At 39.6% G+C, this 19,666-nt stretch overlaps 1 protein-coding gene across 5 annotated transcripts in view; it reads right to left on the bottom strand.

Moving 5' to 3' along the window:
• LOC122401808 (calcium-transporting ATPase sarcoplasmic/endoplasmic reticulum type) overlaps positions 1-19,222 on the bottom strand; it is a 69,609-nt gene extending 50,387 nt beyond the window's left edge. Inside the window, exons 1-2 of one of the 5 annotated variants that reach the window (XM_043404171.1) lie at positions 18,908-19,222; positions 13,897-14,087 (exon numbers count right to left, since the gene is read on the bottom strand). In XM_043404171.1, the coding sequence (XP_043260106.1) occupies positions 13,897-14,014 (118 nt within the window). In that variant the 5' untranslated portion in view covers positions 14,015-14,087; positions 18,908-19,222. Of the gene's footprint in view, positions 1-13,896; positions 14,088-14,584; positions 15,029-17,389; positions 17,496-17,606; positions 17,823-18,907 lie in introns of those variants that run through there. The other 4 variants (XM_043404175.1, XM_043404174.1, XM_043404173.1 and 1 more) reach the window with 4 other exon arrangements.
• Positions 19,223-19,666: the final 444 nt, after the last annotated feature.

The raw sequence follows: 19,666 nt of genomic DNA, 5'->3' as shown, positions 1-19,666 counted from the left end.
CTCAACTTTGTCACAGCCCCTCCCCCCCCTGTGGTTCCGCAAAATAATCAATCCTTGACTAACCACGCCCAAATCTTCTCTTGTTACTCAGATTCCTGGAGTAATATTAGTAATGAACTACCTTTCTCAACGCTTTCATTCATATATTAACAGGAAGGCCCCGTAAGAAACGATACGAAAGGGAAAACGAAATGAAAATTATACAAAGAAAACACTATATTGCTTATAAAATTTTGCAAAATGATTAACGTACATTTATTTCCATGTGTACAGAGTTAGAATTCATGCACTAACATCATTCATAATAATAATTATTTAAATTAATTAGAAATTGCAAGAATCATTTTTTTGTGTTCAGAGCCGCGTATCTTTAACAATTCTGTAGTTTTTAAGAAGGATTTTAATTCATACGACGCGTAATTCATATTATGAACAAAACATCGCTCGATTTTTTATTCTAATTCAAAGGAAAAAAATTCTAGACTGCACGTCGATCAACGCCATCGACATTTGAAACAACATTTATTATTTCATCCAAAGTCGATGAAACGAAACGAAAAAAAGAATATTTATATCTTGAAATGTTAAAGAATATACAGGGTGTTCGGCCACCCCTGGGAAAAATCTTAATGAGAGATTCTAAAGGCCAAAATAAGATGAAAATCAAGAATATCAATTTTTCAATTGAGGCTTCGTTAAAAAGTTATTAAAAAATGTAAAATCACTCTGAAAAAATTATTTCCGGTTGCGGGGGGCACTTACAATTATTTTTTGTGAATAGTCATTCCCTCGAAATCCTAACCATTTTCGAGAAAAAAATTCAATAGGTAAACAAATTTTTTAGCGAAAAAAAAATTTCATATCATTCTAAAAAAATTATTTTTGGTTGCAAGAGTCAATTACAATCAGTTTTGGTGAATACACATACCCCCGAAATCCTATGTATTTTAGAGAATAAAATTCTTTACCGAAAATGTTTCTATAACTTTTTAACGAAGCCTCCATCAACAAATTGGTATTCTTGATTTTCGTCTTATTTTGGCCTCTAGAATTTCCCATTAAAATTTTTCCCAAGTGTGGCCGAACACCCTGTATGTGGAAAGCGACGAAAAGTTTCATCAAACCCTTATTTTGTGAAAAAAATTCTCAAATATATCCCCCTTTAATAGGCTACCGGTTGGTAAAGTGCTAAAATAAACTGAGTCACGGAAAAATGAAATTGCACAAAATATTAAATTCTATATGAAACAAAGACACGATGGACAGAGCCAGCTTCGTACCATACGCTGCAGGGGAATTATGGTTGTAATTGTGCAATTATCGATCCGTTTCCAATAACGAAATATTTCGCGACCGTCTTGAAGCATCCCCGTCGCAACGTTGTAAGCGAAGCCTATTGTCGCGGAATAAGAGGAAGCTACCGTTTCGAATAGTGCGTTTATCGGTCGCGCGAACACACAATGGGGATAATTAAACAAGCGGAAGGCAAATCGAACGACAACGGCCGATAATGTTCTCGAGCGACGCGGTCTATGTATTAACTCCGGTCGCCACGATACCGTTTATCAAGTTCGTGCGGTGATCGATCTAGGTCACGCGCATGCGCGCGATCCACGAGCCTAGTCTGTCCAACTGACACTGTCCCGGAACTGGACCGCGACACTTACGAGAGGTATGCGATATTTGAACGCTTTAACGCGCTCATTGCCAGACAAAAACCGTGTAATTTTCTGAAAGATTAAAATTTTGATTTCAAACCATTTTAAACCGAATAACTTAAAATTTGTACTTATTTTTGTAAGTCTGCTAAAATTCGCGAATCCTATCCAAATTTTTTTCCTCGAAAGTGTTAACCTTCGGTCGCGGAGTTTTTAGACTACAGCCTCGTAATCGATTATGTTTCACTCCTAAATAATCGTATATTAGAGATAATCGAATGTTTACGTTTTACTATATTAAAAATAGCATGATTTCGACCAGTTTTTTTGGGATTCACGCTCGCGTATACGTATAAATAGCCTGGAGACGCCAAGGAAAATGAGATCAGCCGACGAAAAATAGTTTAAGTACCTGGCTAGGTCTACCGGAGCCACGAGTTTAACAACCCACCGAATAATGTACGACTTCTCGTGCCCGTGGGCAATTAATAAGGCTCGAAAGGCAGGATTGTTCGCGAACGACGCTCCTTACAGAAACGCGATCAACGTTCGACTGTGTCTCGTTTCTCAACGGGCAAGATTTAATGCAGCGAAACGCTCCTTGGTCCACGACGGAATCAGAATGGGTCGTTCAACGTCAGGCGGAAATAGTTCGTTCGTACGGAACGCAACATCAAACTTGAGAGGTAACTTGTTGCTCGGCGATACTTTATTTTCGTGAACGTAATCTAGTTAGACGCAGCGACAAAGAATCGTTGAATGTAGACAGACTTTGGCGAACAGAGCCAAAATTCCCGATTTAATAACAGGGAAAAACGAAGAGCGACTGGTACTTGGAAATTGCAATATTTTCATAATGTATTCGTGGGATCGAAATAGAAAAAGTCGAGCAAAACGAGGTCTGCTATAGTAATTGATCTTTTGTCACACCAATCAGAAAATGTGATCCATGTAATTTTTTCCACCCTGCAGTATTATTATTTGCTACGTTTATAGGTCGTTAAATTTCTGGCTAGTTCCTCTGGGTGAATTGGTTTATTTTATTTTTACGCGTCCATTTGGTCCATAATACGTTTTATATACAGATCTTTACGCAGTGTTTCCCCATCGACATACCAAGCAACTGTGATTTTATTTTGGAATCATTGAACGACGTCCAAGTTACTTTTTTTAGTTCCCAAAGTTGGATGCTATAATATGCGTCCAAATTAGAATGACAACAATTTTGTACACGAGAACCTTGTTACTTAACGAGAAGAGAAATAGGACTGTTTCTTTCCAGACCCACTTGTTTGTTATCGCTATAACATCTGTCTTTCTGGTTGTATAAATAATGGTCCGTTTTCTAGTCTTTGAGCAAAATGCACATCGTAGGAACGAATCTGTATCGCTTCAAACATTCTCGTCGAGTATACCGACTGATAAATGTCTGAATCGTAACGCGTAAGTACAAAGTAAACAGTTGTATATTTTTATCCGCGATAACGTTTGCTCGAACCAAACCCATTCCCGTGAATGGTCGGATAATCGACCTTCAGTCGTTAATAAAATAGAGTAATCTTTTATTGACTATTATAACGTATGGTTGGGAGGAAATTTTCTTGTTTTAAATATCACTGCCCCATACCATTAATTATTGACTTCAGAGGCGGCTAGAAATTTTAGCTTACGCAACAAAATTATGAACGAGATTGGCTTGATCGAATTATCGATTCTGCAGCTCTCATAAGATGATCACCGTGCACGCTAACGAGCTACACGTGCGGTTCACACACGAGCAAACAATACACCGTCCACTGATGATAATTTTTTAAATCTTAGAAAACATGTTTTATTAATTGTGTTCGGCAGGTCACCTAAGAAAGTTCTATTCTGTTATTTTGTTTCGTCTGTTTTAACCCTCCTACATAAATAATTATAATTATTTCTAGCTACACGAAAAAAGCAGGTGTCTGAGCCTAACTTAAGCCACTTAAGTTTTCAAGTCTGATTTCATCTTCTTCTCCGCCATTATGGCATCGAAACAATAGTATCAAAGAATCTGTTTGTATCGGCTATCGTTCCAAATCTAGATTCCATTACCTGTGTTTATCCATGACCTATTCTATAATTTTCTTTGGAAGTCTAACATACGTTATACAGGGTGTTCGGCCACCTCTAGGAAAAGTTTTAATGGGAGATTCTAGAGGCCAAAATAAGACGAAAATCAAGGACACTAATTTGTTGATTGAGGCTTCGTTACAAAGTTATAGAAACATTTCCGGCCACACAGTATATTTTCGGTAAAGAATTTTTTTTCTTGAAAGTACGTAAAATTTCGGGGGTATGGGTATTCACCAAAAATTATTGCAATTGACTCCTGCAACCAAAAATAATTTTTTTAGATAGATTTGAAATTTTTTTCCTTCGGGGTAACCAGCCAGTTATGATCAGACATTATATTTTCAGTAATGAATTTTTTTTCTCAAAAGTGAGTAGGATTTCGGGGGTATGTATAATCACCAAAAATGATTATAATTGAACCTCGCAACCAAAAATAATTTTTTTAGAACGATTTGAAATTTTTTTTCTTCAAGGTAGCCAGACAGTTATGGTCAGACATTATATTTTTAATAATGAATTTTTTTCTCAAAAGTGAGTAGGATTTCAGGGGTATGTGTATTCACCAAAAATGATTGTAATTGACTCCTGCAATCAAAAATAATTTTTTTAGAGCGATTTGAAATTTTTTTTCTTCAGTGTAACCAGATAGTTATTGTCAGACATTATATTTTCAGTAATGAATTTTTTTCTCAAAAGTGAGTAGGATTTCGGGGGTATGTATAATCACCAAAAATGATTATAATTGAACCTCGCAACCGAAAATAATTTTTCCGTGAATGATTTCAAATATTTTAATTTAATCAATCAAGCATCAATCGATTGTTTTCGTCATACTTTGGCCTCTATAATCTCCCATTAAATTTTTCCCCAGGGGTGGCCAAACAACCTGTATAGAGTGAATTTTTCAAATTAACTACACATAACAGAAAAGATAATTTCGCTTAATTACAACTAACTTTTGATGTACCTGGATTTTCTTCTCGATAAGCTCTCCGATAGTCATCCGTTTTCGAAACTTATTGCACCGTGGCAAGCAACGGAGATTGCATGTTTTCGTCGTCGAAAAAAATCTCCATTTACCCGAGCAACGAATAAGTTAATGAAAGCGTGATTTAAATAACTTGACTCGGATCGAGAGCCGCAATAATTTAGCTAAAGAGCCGCAGGTTGCCGACCTCTGACTTATAGGATACACACTACTGTCACGTCACCGCACGCGACGTTGCATATAACCTCGTGTGACTTCTCGCGACTTGGGTGAATGCACGTGAATTTACAAGGGTTTCGTGTTTGTTTCCAACCGTTCGCGATAAGAAAGAAACACGAAGTGCCGTGGCTCAAATAGTTGATTAGAATTCGAAGAGAAGTTGAAGAATGCCCGTGCTATTCTGATAAGTTTGTGCACGTGCACAACCCGAGATTAAAAAAGAGAAAAGTAAATTTAATTATTCGAAGCAAACGTTAAAAAAAAAAAAATATTAGTAATGCAAAAATAAGCTTTAAAACATTTCGAGTAGTAGACTCTGAACTAGATCAACTGTTTGTGCAAACTTTTTGGTATGAAGCGGTTTGCCACACACCCTGAGACTAGAGAAAAGTAAATTATTCGAGGCAAACGTTGAAAGAAACGTTGCACCTGACAAACAAGCTATATGTGCAAACTGCTCAGTACAGTACCAAACAGTATCAAACATAATATAAAAGTATGTAACTATTTGCAGCTAGTTTAATACCGTATCGATACCTATTACTTTGTTCTGTTGTTGCATTTTGTTTGGGAGAACTTTGTTCAAACGGTGGCAAACCATGACAAAGACTGGTGGCTCATGGAAAAGTATACTCGAACCGAAAATTAGACACGCGAGAGACGATCTACATGAGCATGTGACCCAGCGTTACATGCAGCTGGTGATAAGTGTATCTCCAAGCTGTCTAAAAACAACTACAAACACGCGTTCGCGTTCAGACTACGAACGAACAACTGGAAATGTTGATTAGCAAATGCCAATTGTAGACTGATGAAATCGAAATCACGAGAATATCGAATTTGTGAAGGATGAAAGTTGACGATTAATTAGCGACTGACACACAGGACGAGTATTGTGTAAGCTGGTTTATAAACATCCATCACGAATCGATAATAGGATAAATAATGCAGTTTTCCGACACTTCGAGTGCAAACGAATAACTGTGTCACTGGGGGAAACACAAGACCAGGTGTGCTAATTAACGACCAGGTAGCTAAATAAACGACACCCGCGAGAATTTCGAATTTGTGAAAGGCGAAAGTTTGGTTATGTTTGATCGAATTGGATAACAGCTAACGTAAGCTTTTGCAATTCGAAAAATGTAAGTAATTACTAAAATTTGCATTAAAGTCCTCTCGAGCATTCCTTCGTGTTTGGATAATTAATAAGTTTCCCTTCGTCTGGAATACCTGTCTGTGTACGTAAACTCTTCTACTCCGCCTACCAGCTACGCTCTAATGACTCAGCTGCTATTAACAATAAGTATGCATCTAGTTCACCGATCTAGTCGTTCCTATATGTCATACGTCTAAGTGTCGTGGCTCTTTTTGCTACTATAAATTACCACGACTCGTTATCTGTCTCCATTCGATCTCTATTGTTTAACATTTTAAAATTCAGCTAAGACTTTCCTTACAAATTGTTACCTACAATATTTCGTATATGAATTTCTTTGTATACAGCTAAATTTCGTCCTTTGCTATTAATATAGAAATTATTATTTTGTCGTCGTGGCTTTTTCGCTATTTTTCAGATTCGAAATGGGCTCCTTTTATTTACAGAACTTGGAAATCTTGGGGTTTCTTTCGAAACCAGAGAAACTAGAGAATCGTGGTTTCCCTAATTAAGGTAGCCTATTCCCGAAGGTCTCAAGTCTCAGTAAACAACTTATTATCTTAAAACGACAAACGTCTCTGTATATTTGTCGAGCTAAGCGAGTTTTGTCCTAGATCTGCTACTTGGACTCTTCGGTAAGGCTTTATCTGGCACACTCTGACTTAGACGCGATTAGATGCAACGTACAAGAATTTCGCTCTTACGAACCCCAAATTGGCTAATATCTGATAATGTACACCATTAGACCGAAATGCTCGAGCGCGTTATCAATCTACACGCTGATAAACCGATCAAATCGCAATTCACGAGGCTCTGTCAACAAAACTTTGAATGGAAACGTTCGATTCTACAAACTCTAATCTCTGAAAATGGATATCATCGCTCCTAGTAATTCATTGGCTACCAGCTATCGACGTTCTACGCGATCGTTCCGTGCAATTAAAAATCCACGACGTAAGCGGACGATTGATAACGCCGACAACCGCAAGGACAGGGAGTTCTGCGACTTGTAAGAATCTCTCATCTGGAAGTACGCAGCCGACAATCTACGTCCGTAGTCGCGAATCGGTCGCCGATAACGCAGTTAGCCGCACGAGCAACGTTTCCGACTCACGGTGCACGGAATCGGTAAACAAACGAAGGTTTACGTTCATCGACACGACGAAAGCAAACTGGCAAACACACGTGGCTGGAAAATCCTGCACGTCGATACGAATCGATCGCTGATAATCGAGCAACGAAGACGAGACGCCGTGGACGCTAAACAATTCATGTTATTTGCTTGCTCGTGAGCAATTCGATAAGAGAAGTGCAAATTTCATGGCTTTGCAACGACAAAAATTGTGGAACATCATCTGATATATCTGGGGTAATTCTCGAAACAGAAACATCATAGTTAATCGAAAAACATATGGGTGACATGATTTTTTACTAAGAAGCTAAAACAATTCTCACGATCGGATGTTAAAGAAAACAAATCTAGATAGGACTCTTAAATGTTAACGAGTCTGTAAGAATAAGTTCAATAACAAGTTACGGCTAGTTTCCAGTTGTCTGGAAACAAAGTTTCGTTTTCGTGGACATTTTGAGGGGTTTGGTCTGGCAAACGTGTTAATAGAACCTGTAGGTACCTTGAGATTTCTGAAGAGAGGGGCCCATAAAACAAAATCGTAGTAAATGATGGATTTACGAAGGGAAAACGGGAGATTTCGTTGACCGAGTTTAACTCTTTCAGTGTTTCCAAGATTCTGCCAGAAGACAGTGTCAAAGGTTACGAATTCAGCCTTGCATTAACTGGGTGGAAACTGAGAAGTCCGTTTGTGTTTAATTTTTATAAATCATTTATAACGTTTGCCCAGGCCAAACGAAGGTCTTGTTAGCGAAGCAGAGCTTGAAATATTTGAGTTTTATAAGACACTGCTAAGTATCCAGGCAGAAGAATTTCCTCGCGTCTCGAAAAAGTTTTAAGGTGAAATCTTCCAAGGATAAAGGTTCCATGGTTTCTTCTTTGGCCGGCATGTTTGTTTCTTCGTTACCATATATAAGGAGTCTGTAGATGAAACTCAGCTGTGTAAACGATTTATGTACCATCTAATAGCAGCGTTGCTCGAGGTACCAGTCTCCTTGGTACGTAGAATTCGGATCAAACCGCGGTGGCATGATCTGTTTACATTGAACCAAGCCATAAATTCGTGCCATGGAATTTTATGGAAAACAGTAAAACTTTCTCCTTTAACTTCCTCGTTTCAAATAAACAAAATGACTACAATCATGGACAGTGTGGAACAAACTTTTTCGAAAGAGTGTGTTTGACTATGTTTTAGAGGATCCAGTACCATCGATTTTAACTATTTTTAGTCCAAAAAATTGTAGAATGTTATTCAAACACAAATACATAGATCTCGTAAGTTTGTTTGTGGAAGATGGAAGTCTTTGTAAAAAATTCTTAAACAAACATAGAAATAATGCATTTCATACTAGAAGACCCCCACCAACGTGACATAGGTGTGTAATTGTCTATTTCACGCTGCAAATGTAGCGTAGCATGTGACGAACAGTTTTCTAATCAAACACTAGCCAACATACAGTAATTAATTTGATCCGAATTCAAAGTGACTGGTCAAACTTACAGCAATTTGACTACGTTTGACTATGCTTGAAAGGAGCCAATACCGTCAATTGTAACTATTTTTATCCCCAAAAATTGTAGAATGTTATTCAAACACAAATACATAGATCTCGTAAGTTTGTTCGCGGAAGATGTTATAGAAGTCTTTGTAAAAAATTCTTAAACAAACTTAGAAAAAATGCATTTCATACTAGAAGACCCCCACCAACGTGACATAGGTGTGTAATTGTCTACTTCACGCAGCAAAAGTAGCATAGCATGTGACGAACAGTTTTCTAATCAAACACTAGCCAACATACAGTAATTAATTTGATCCGAATTCAAAGTGACTGGTCAAACTTACAGCAACTTGGTGAATCTTACTAAGAAATTTTCTGAAGGATCCCAAGTACCAAATAACTTTTGTCGTTGTTTGTGGAAACGAATTTTTATCCTCTCATTTTTCCCCATTAGATTCGAAGGCTGGTAAGGCGTTCGGATTACGCGGGATATCGCTCATTTTAGATCCAGTAAATCACGATTATTTATCAGCCATTCGTGAGAATGGAAGAGAGTATGTGGTATTCGATGTTTAGCCGACTACATTGGGCGTTGTGCGAAAATAAACCATCGTGTGCCACGTGCAATTGCTCGCTCGGTTTCGGGGCCGTGAAATTGATAAAAGAAAAATGGCCGTTTGTCGAGTGTAACCGTAACGGGAGGCCGGTGGTATTGCAAACGAAATCGAACTCTTTGTTTGGCGAACGGATATGAATTTCGTCATAGATCGTTCGTTTGTGGTGCTGCAACAGGGAAAGGTCTAATGCCAGATGCTACGCGAATACTATAGTTCGCCTCTCGGGTGACGACATTTCTATCGTACCGGACCCTAACAGCAACGAATTTAGGTTTCTCTGCTAATCATACAGAACACTGGCTCTTAACCTTTTCGATCTCATGGGTACGTGGTTTAGAAGATTTCCAATATCAACTATCAAATGACCTGGCACGTACGAAAATAAAAAGACTAACGGTTAAAATAACAATCATCAAACTTTATCAAACATTGTCAAACTTACGTTTTCGCTCGTTTCTAAATCTACAATTATTTAAAATAATCTATTAAAGACGATATTTTCGAGTATACTCAGTGATGCATCGTTGGTCATCGATAACACTGCTCTGTTATAATATTCCATCATTCAAAATACACAGTCCCCTTTGAATAATTAACTCGTTGCCTCGTAACGCTGCGTTAGACTCGTGGGCTCGGATTACGGTCCAAATGTGACAAACACGACTCGCATTCACGACTCATGGTACTAATTTTGCTGTCGTCGACGTTCAACGTCTGCAACGGTTCAACGTGCACAACGACTGAATTAGTGGATTCCTGTTTGATATCATAATTTTCGACCGGATAATTTACGGATTATTAAGACACGAAATGATAACCATGGGAAGGTCTGGGTCGTCCTGTGAAAATTATGAAGGGAAAGACGCAAGATCAAAGAATCGCGGTGCTCAACTTCAACTCGAACGATGTAACGCCACGCCATTCTGTACAAGATATAGCTCGATAACTTTAATTCTCGATTAGTGGAATAATACGTTCGTTACGTAATCGTTGAATCTCTATCAATCGGATTCCTATCGAAAGAGCAGACGATGTACACACCGCTTTATCTGATAAAATGTGCATTTGCGTTTACGTGAAATTGATAGAACAAAATCATGCTTCTATTTAAACGTTTTCTATGCTATAACAAACTTAGAGTTTTAAACTAGAATGCATCATCGCGATAACAGCGATATTAATCGTAAATTGTGGTTTACGATGAAACGATCTTTTGCAAATATTCTGGTCATGCAATCTGGAATCCCATTCGGAAACTGAGGCTTTCAGGAGAACAGCGTGATTTATTCTGATCCCACCCTATCAGCGGAGGGTTAAAGCGTCGATGTTTATCGAAGTTCCTGCACTTACGCAATCATTCGACATAATTTAAAAGTAATCGTACGCTACGCAAGTGGGTCGTGCACGCGGAATGTTAACGCGTTTCGTTTCGAGTCGCGCGAATAATTTGCAACGTTCGAAACGTACCGAAGTCCATGTTCCTTTATTAACGCGTTCTATCGATTTCGCGTGAACGTGGGGGGTTTTTTTTATGATGCTTCAGGTGAGATGCAGCGTATATCTTCCGACTGGTTGTCCATGAATGCCACGGTACTACGATTCAAGGCCGCTATTGACAATCTATGACCTACTATTATTTTCAAACGCCACGGAGACGTCAACGTGTAACGCGAGCGCAACTTTCCAGTTTTCTTTTCGTTTTATTGCGAAATATCGTTTCGCATATGACATCCACATTATACAGCTTATCTGGTTTTTATCGACGATCAGCAATATTCTATTTATTTATACTTATTGTCGCGCGAAAGAATCAAGATCTCGACGACGCGCGATAATGCATATTATTAACAATGGTTTTCCACGATCGTTGATTACGAGATAAACGTAGTATTTAGATATCCCAAAAATAGTTAAGATTACGAACAGTACATTCTCAGTGGCTAAAGATCTTTATAAAATAATCGTAAATTAAAATTAAACGTTTGATTTAAATATGCCTTTAATTATTCTCGATTACTGATAACTTGAGACATGTTATAGGACTAAAATTATTCGATTAAACAGGGTGTTCGGCCACTCATGGGGAAAAAATTTTAATGGGAGATTCTAGAAGCCAAAATAAGACGAAAATCAAGTATATCAATTTGTTGATTGAGGCTTCGTTAAAACGTTATTAAAAAATTTTAAATCATTCTGAAAGAATTATTTTCGGTTGCGGGGATCAATTACAATAATTTTTGGTCAATAGACATATCCCCGAATTCCTATTCAGTTTCGAGAAAAAAATTCCTAACAGAAATTATAATTTCTGGACAGAAATGATTACCCAAAATTTCATGTAAATGTTTAAAATATCGTAACTTCTAAACGGATTGGGGGATTTTGATACTTCAAACGGCAAACAACGCGTACTTTAATGGAGAATATGTAGCGATTTCAAAAATATTCGAGAAATTACTCCTTAACCCCATAAAAATGGTCCAATGTTCAAACGTTCATAACTCCCACAATAATGAACATATTTCAATGAAATTTATTTCTGAAGTAGAATTCATGGATACCTACAAAAAAGTATTAAACAACATTTCCGTACAGCGTCAAACAAATTTATTAAAAATGAAAAACGAATTTTTAAGAAAAATCGACAGGGTGCTGAAATTTTTCGCCGAAAAAAAAATTTCAAATCGTTCTGGAATAATTATTTTCGGTTGCGGGGGTTAATTACAATCATTTTTGGTGAATATCCATACCCCCGAAATCCTACGCATTTTCGAGACAAAAATTCGAGTAGGTGCTGAAATTTTTCGGTGGAATTAAAAAATTTCAAATCGTTCTAAAAAAATTATTTTTAGCTAGGGAGGTAAATTATAATCATTTTTGGTGAATACTCATACCCCCGAAATACTACGTACTTTCGAGAAAAAAATTCTTTACCGAAAATATATTGTGTGACCGGAAATGTTTCTGTAACTTTTTAAAGGAGGCTCAATCAACAAATTAGTATCCTTGATTTTCGTCTTATTTTGGTCTCTAGAATCTCCCATTAAAATTTTTCCCAAGGTTGGCCGAACACCCTGTATAACTGAATATTTGATGTTTAACACTAGAACTACCAAACCAGTCAAAATGACCCATTCGTAATTTCTAATAAAACTTGCTAATAAAATTTACTCGACTGAATTTTTGAAAAGTTATCGTAATTTTCTATAAGAGAATATATAAACATCTATTTCCAATGCATTATATATTTCGTCGCGTATCTATCGTTTCAATTTCTTTGGTACAAATAAACACACTATAATTGTCGGTAGTTCTAGTGTTATAGTGTATCTTTATGAAATATCCTAACGTTTCGCGAGTGTTTCAGCTAGCTTCTGATACTGTATCAGTGTTGTCACTTGACCCCTGAAGAATTCTTTTACAAGGACACAACTCACACCCGAAAGCCTCAACAATATAATCAAGTTACACTCAATATTAAACACAATTTAATACATAACATTACTGGTTTAAAGTTTTTTTTCCTGCCCCCCAATTAGCTTAGTGCATCGAGAACTTCCTTGAAAACCCGTGGCCATAAATCAACAAAATACATAATACGCACGTAACATTGAATGAAAATAAAACCTATACATCGAATAAAGTAATTTTTAAATACACGTTAACTTTCTATAAAACGTCCTTCGACGATGTGTTAATAATTCCAACGCATAGTCTCTATGGAATTTCGTCTTATTCCGGCCTATAGAAACACTCCCTAAGAGGAATACCATTAGTAACGCACACCCTGCGTATGCGCAGTAAAGATGCTTCTTTTCGATGCTCCAAGAATCATCGAAGGTCCCCCCTTTTTGAACGACGTGATTGTATCCGTGGCGATAGAAACCGTTCCCGTATGGAACCGATGTAATAAAATTCTATAGAACGTCCAGTAGACGTTTCAAAGTACGTATTTCGTTGATGCGGGCCATTGAGGAAACTTCGAACACGTGTACCAGTGGACTGGCAGTGGAATCGAGAGGAGTGGGGATAAACATCGTGCGTCGTGTATAGACCAATGCTAGCGAGTAGCTCGATAAAGTCACTTTTACCGCGCTACTCAACATCGTACGAGCGTATGGGTTTGCGATACGTGTGTAGGAAACTCCTCTAAACGACGTCGGCTAGAAACGTCTACTTCGAAGCTCGTGTGGCTTCTCTGCTCGCCAAGAAGATGTACAAACGCGTAATTCCTGCGCTACGCGGGGCCTCGTTGCGTTGCATTTGCTGTTCAGATAGCAGCGCAACGTATCGCATGACGTTTAATTAAGTATGTACGCACACATTGGGAACGACGTACAGTTTCTAATGCAGTACAATGGTAAATAACGTTTCTTGAATCTCGGTCTTAACACACTTAGTATCTTACAGAAGTGTTGGATCAAACTAATGTAAAAAAGTAGTTAGAATAGACTGTTTCCTTGAACCGTCAGGATACACTGAACTGCACGTACGAGCCAAGGATATCAATGTACTGAGTTTACTTACCGTTGAGACCGTACTTCTCCTGGTTCCTCTTCACCTGATCAACGGACAATCCTTTCTCAGGATCAACGTTGAAATAATTTACCACCTCTTCCACGGTTTTGCAATGGCCGTCCTCCATGGTTGCTTCTGTATTAGTTCGTCACTAATCTTATTTCTTCAATTGTTGTCCACGTTCATTCACACTGTAGTTTCTGCAATACAAACATACTTTTGATTAGAGCTCAATTATCCACAGAATGAATATTTATAAAGGGTAGCTCGCAATGCACTAAATTGATTTTTATAATGCAAATTTAAGGCAGTGGAAATTAATTATCCGACAGAGATGATGATGAAATGAAGAAAATTTCGAAGAAAACGGGGAGAAACGAATGCTTCGATACACTTTTAATTTTGAGAATCGAAACTCCGACACGAATGATTCACAACCGACACGAACGTGCCACGCGTTCACCTGGCCAGAAGTACGCGTCGAAATAGAAACAGTGGAAAAGTAGGTCTAGACAAAGGACACGAGACCGAATACACCGCGTGCACGCACTACGCGCAAATCGTGTCGCGAATCGTATCGGGTTGAAACCTCCGTCCGTACCGTGGAAATTTACGACGCGTGCACTTGGCTCGATTTTCCTCGTTTACTTTCGAGCCACGACGCCGACGCTGGATTCAACGTGAAAACGTAACTCACCAGAAACGGTTACGGAGCGTTCGTTGACGACGTGTCACAGAGAAATTACGTTACGGCTGCCGAATATTTAGGTTAGCTACAGGTCCCTAAGATGCACTCGAGCACACAAAAAAAAACGAACAAGAAAACGAACTGGCACGAACAAACTCGCCGGACGCCGAGATTAATTGTCCTGCGACCGGAACACGACGTATCACGATACGCGGGCACAGAAATTCGAGACGCACGTCATTTTCTTCACGGATATATTTCCTCTAAATGCTAAGCAAACCTCCTCTTCCGTGAGACTGACACAGCGAACAGCGAATCATTGCGCACGTGCGCCACCTCGCGGAGTGCGCCATTAACAAGTTGCAGCGCAGTTCCCACCGCGCGGTCTGCGGATCGCGCGAACGTAAATATCGGATCACGTCGCGAATATCGTAACTGGCTGTCGTTGCTCGTGTCCAATGCCTCCTCGTTACCGTACCGCGGAATTCCCGTGACGGACGTTCGCACGTTTGTCGCGTATTTTGCGAAACGCGCGTCCCAAGAGACGCGCCACACCGCGGTCGAATGCGTGCGAGTCGAGCGAACCGAGCATGTGGAGCAACGCCATTGGCTGGACAGCGTTCGTGAAGTATGACGCGCTCGGCTATTTTCAGTCTTCTGCTAGTCTATTTCCTTGGCGCGTATTTTAAGACATTCAAAGGACATTACTATATTGTCGTTATGTAACTGTTTGCTCTTATAATTTCATTTCGAGGATTTTTCGTGGCACGATTCTCCGTACTATTTCGAACAACGATGGAACCGTTTCGATTCGACGATCAACAAGTCGAGCAAATCGAATAAAGAAATAATGTTAATTGTTGATCGTACAGAGCAAAACTGTACAACGCTTTTCGCTATTTAACCTTGACGTTTCTACTCTTGGTTTGGGCATCTTTGAAAGAAAAATAATGTTCGTAACGCGATAATATAGTTTAGCGAAATTAGACCTAGATTTTCAAAATTAAACTATATTTCTGATTATAGATCGAAAGGTTGCGGTACGAACTTGTCCTATTTAACGAGTTATAATACGTACAAAGGAAAATTCGTTTTCTCTAAAAGCAAACTATTAATATGTACTTGTCGCCACGTGGTTTCTATAGATAGTTTTCTTTCCTCTTTTATTTTTCAATTTTATTCAAAGTTACTCTCTGTTTTAATTATATATATTATTTTATGATACTTATTGAATTGTGCAAGTTTGTAACTTCTCTGTCCATTATGGCATTCCGTCTAATTTTAAGAGTCACGTATTATTCATTTCTAATTGTGCTGAACTACATTATTATATTACTAGTATTAGATCACTGTCTGCTATCCTTTCTCGTTTTGTTAGAGAGCTAAACCTGTATTTCCCATCGAGGGGCAATTTTGAATATTTTGGGGTAGAAATTTATGCAGTATTATGCTATGGGGGGAATCACAATCCTTGAGACGTTGAGGTGGGACATGATTCAGTAAAAAATTAGGGAACACTGGACTAGCCCAAATCAGTAGTTGAAACGTCGAGACTATATATTAAGAAATAATGTTTAGTTATAATAAAGTTAAATATTGCTCTATATGATCAATTCTCACACACTAAATTTATTTTATATTTAGAACAACAATGATTGCTTTTCACCGAATAATGAAATGTTTGTTTAGTTATGTAATAATGCCAGGGTTTTCAAGCTGTATGAAATTTTGCAAACTGATTATGTAACGAAGAAAAATTTAAGTTGAGTGGACTCTTATTCAGTTTTCTACGAATCTAAACTGTCAGGGTTATTCACACACTCAAAACAAATCGTGAGTTTTTATCACTGCTGACTTCTTAATATGACATTTCGTTATTTAATAATAAGATAAAAGGTAGATTAGCCACAATACGAGAAGAAGATGTAAAAGAAGTTTATTTATGGAAAAAGGTGCTTAAATCTAGGTCTTAGATCAGATTCAATTATTGCAGATTATGTGAAAAAAACAATGTGTTTCCGCAAATAAACTTTTAAAAAATTTTAAAAATCGCTAAACTACCGTTCGTATTATTATTAACCAAATGGAGCGGCTGACGCATCTAAATTTATTTACGATATTAATATGCTAATGTCAACGTGTATACTAACTAATGTCGCGTGTAATTCGAACTAGATCTCTAATTGTTTGATTATTATTCTCACGTTAGTTTCGAACGTAATCGAGCACACAATTATTCAAACGCAATCGAAAAGTTGTAAACCACTTGGAGCACGAATTGTCAAACTCGTATAACACGAAAAAGTAACGGGTAGCGTTATGCTATGCTTTCGACATAAATTTAGATGAATACTCGAAAGAAAAGTTCGTTTATTAAACGATTATCCTTAACATCGATTCGATCCCTCCTAGGGATCGCGAGCGTCGATAAAAATAATTGTTCCTAGACACGGAATTTTCCCCAACGTTTTCCATCATTCGTTGACACGTAGGCGCAAACATGGCGGATGGATCGAATCCGATCGCGCGTTATCCAGCTAGGAAAACGATGTTAGTACTAAAGCACACACGAAAAATCTCAATGTCGATCGATCGTTGCACGTTCAAGGTCGACGCGGTTCGAACTTCAGATTCGAATCGAGTTCGAAGGTCGCGTCTATGGAACGTCGAAGCCAAGGTTAAGCGCTAAACTTAAGCGTCGGTGGAGGAGCAATGTAATCGAGGGTCGAACGGGGTTACGGCCATCGGAATCCGTCACAAGCGACACAGCGTACGAAGAACACGCCACAGGACCGATTTCGCGGATGATCTTACGTTCTGACCCGCACGAGTTCGACGAACAAGGATCTCGATCGTCGAACAGAGATCCCGACGGAATGACACCTGAACGAAGCGTCCCGTTCGATCGGACCCATCCGAAGATTCCTCCTCCCTCTCCCTTTCTTTCTCTCTCTCTTTCTCTCTCCCCCCCCCCTCCCTCTCTCCGCCCCCGAAAGCGCATTCAAACTATTAAAAACTCCCGCCAACTAACCCTTTCGACGTTAATGTAAGCTGTTCCGTTGCACCGAGTAAAATGCCTAAACGATCATATCAGGGCTAGATCGGACGAGGTTCGAACAAATCGCGGGCTAGGAAAGACAGACGACTGCGGCCAAACAGGCGGTTGTGGTCGCACGGGGCTGGCGGAACACTTGGGAACCGGTCCGAAACCTGTCCGGACGACCAGCTCGCTCGAACGCCCGGGAAGCGACTAGCCGGCCAAAACGCGCGTGCCCTAGCGGACGATTTTAGCACGTCTCTGACGACGACTTCCTAATTATTTTGGCAGAGATGGCCAGGAGGCACTCTGATTTCTCTCCCTCCCTCTCATCTTGCTCTATCTTTCTGCCCCTGTCCCTCTCTCTCTCTCTCTCTATCTGCCCAACGTCTCCTTATCTTTATCCTGATTCTACTCTCTTTCCTTTCTGGGGGGTTATATACTCAGTCATTTTGAAATAGTCAACGTAAACTTTAATCGCGATAGAACTCTAAAATAAATATTTTTTTTTTAGGGAGTAATAAGAAACAACGATGGTGTCATTCGACGAGTCGTTTAAATTAATAGCGACGATCGCGTTAGCGCGAAAATATCGTTAGGTAACCGACTGGCGGTGATATAATATTCGAATCGTTACGATGCGGCGGAACGGTTTCTATTTGAAGATGAGATGCAACATGGTGGACGGGCTATAAAGATAGGAAATGTAGTACGTTTGTTGGCAAACAAGTAGAGGTCGTGTTTGTATGTAACGTGAGCCTCACATCGACACGTCCGATGAAGCAATACGCTATGTTAGCCTGGCTGGATACTTGGGCGTACTGAGCTCGGAAAAACTACCGATACTCGACCTGAAGCTTTTTAATATACGTCGATTTTTTTCGACAACGGTGAAATTAATTGCGAAGAAAAATTTAATCAACAAGTTACCAGAGTCTAACCATCGATTATATGAAATGGAAAATCTGACGAACGTTAAGAGAATCGTTACCAAAGAGACTGGTCACCGAACACCGAACTTAAGACCAAGAAACCATCGAGTCACACATAGAACGAGGACAAAAGGCGATATTAATCAGCTAGTCTCTCACGCCTCTCGTAAAAAATCCACAATACGGTCCAAAGGTGCGGCTAGTCCCTTTTAGCTTTATCGTCACACAACACTTGTCCATGTACGTTCGTCAGCGCTGGCTCTATCCTCCCAAGCGGTTTCTGCACTGTGTCGCCATGGTACCGTATCACAAGAACACTAACTCGGCGATGTCACCGGGGCTCGTGCGAGCAAGCAGACTTACCAATGCTTCTTTCACCAGGCCCGCGTTAATTCTATTTCGTCGCTTTATCGGAACCGGCACCGTAGGTCCCGGGCCTCGCACTGGTTTAGGCACGTGAATTCGTACGGCGATCGTAAAAAAAAACGCAATGTTTCGTCACACTGTTGCAACTGATACCGCTCTGGAGACACCGAATCGGCTACTCCTCCCAGAGCATCGCTCGAAACGCGTGCTTGCTATTTACTCTTTACATGAAGGGTCAGGGCGATAAACAAACAAACATCCAAAGGGCAACGGCTGCGCTGCTGAACAAAACGAAGCGACGAACGTCGCCGAAATTCCTTTAAATAGTCCGTAGGCGTCGCTACCTGGCGGCGAGACACCGAACGAGGGAAAACTCTGGCCGGAAGCCAGTGGTCCCGGCGACGGCCGCACAGCCTCCCGTGACTGTCGTCGCAGTTTTTTCGATTTAACCTTCGAATTCAACGAGCCGACGATTGCGGAGTCTCGGAACGTCTCACCGGGATACCGTGCCTCGTCCACCGCCTCGACGACCGCCTCAACGACAAGGAACACGACCTCGAGCGTTCTCCAGCCGCTTCAGCAGGACCTCCCTGTCACTGTGAGCGGGTCAGAGTGGACCTCGGTTACTTTCGGTGACGATTCTTTTCACTTTTATTCGCGCCCCAGAAATTGTGATAATAATTGTTAGATGAGCCATAAATCGGTATTCGAAGCAGGGGGCGCAACCCTTAAGGCAGGCGCCATTTTAACGTAGGC

Source organism: Colletes gigas, unplaced genomic scaffold (assembly GCF_013123115.1).
Source record: "Colletes gigas isolate AHSC1104 unplaced genomic scaffold, ASM1312311v1 Colletes_gigas_Sc00028, whole genome shotgun sequence".
NCBI classification, from domain to species: Eukaryota; Metazoa; Arthropoda; class Insecta; order Hymenoptera; family Colletidae; genus Colletes; species Colletes gigas.
Note: the sequence above shows the minus strand (reverse complement) of the source record. Positions and strands in the feature narration are given on the sequence as shown.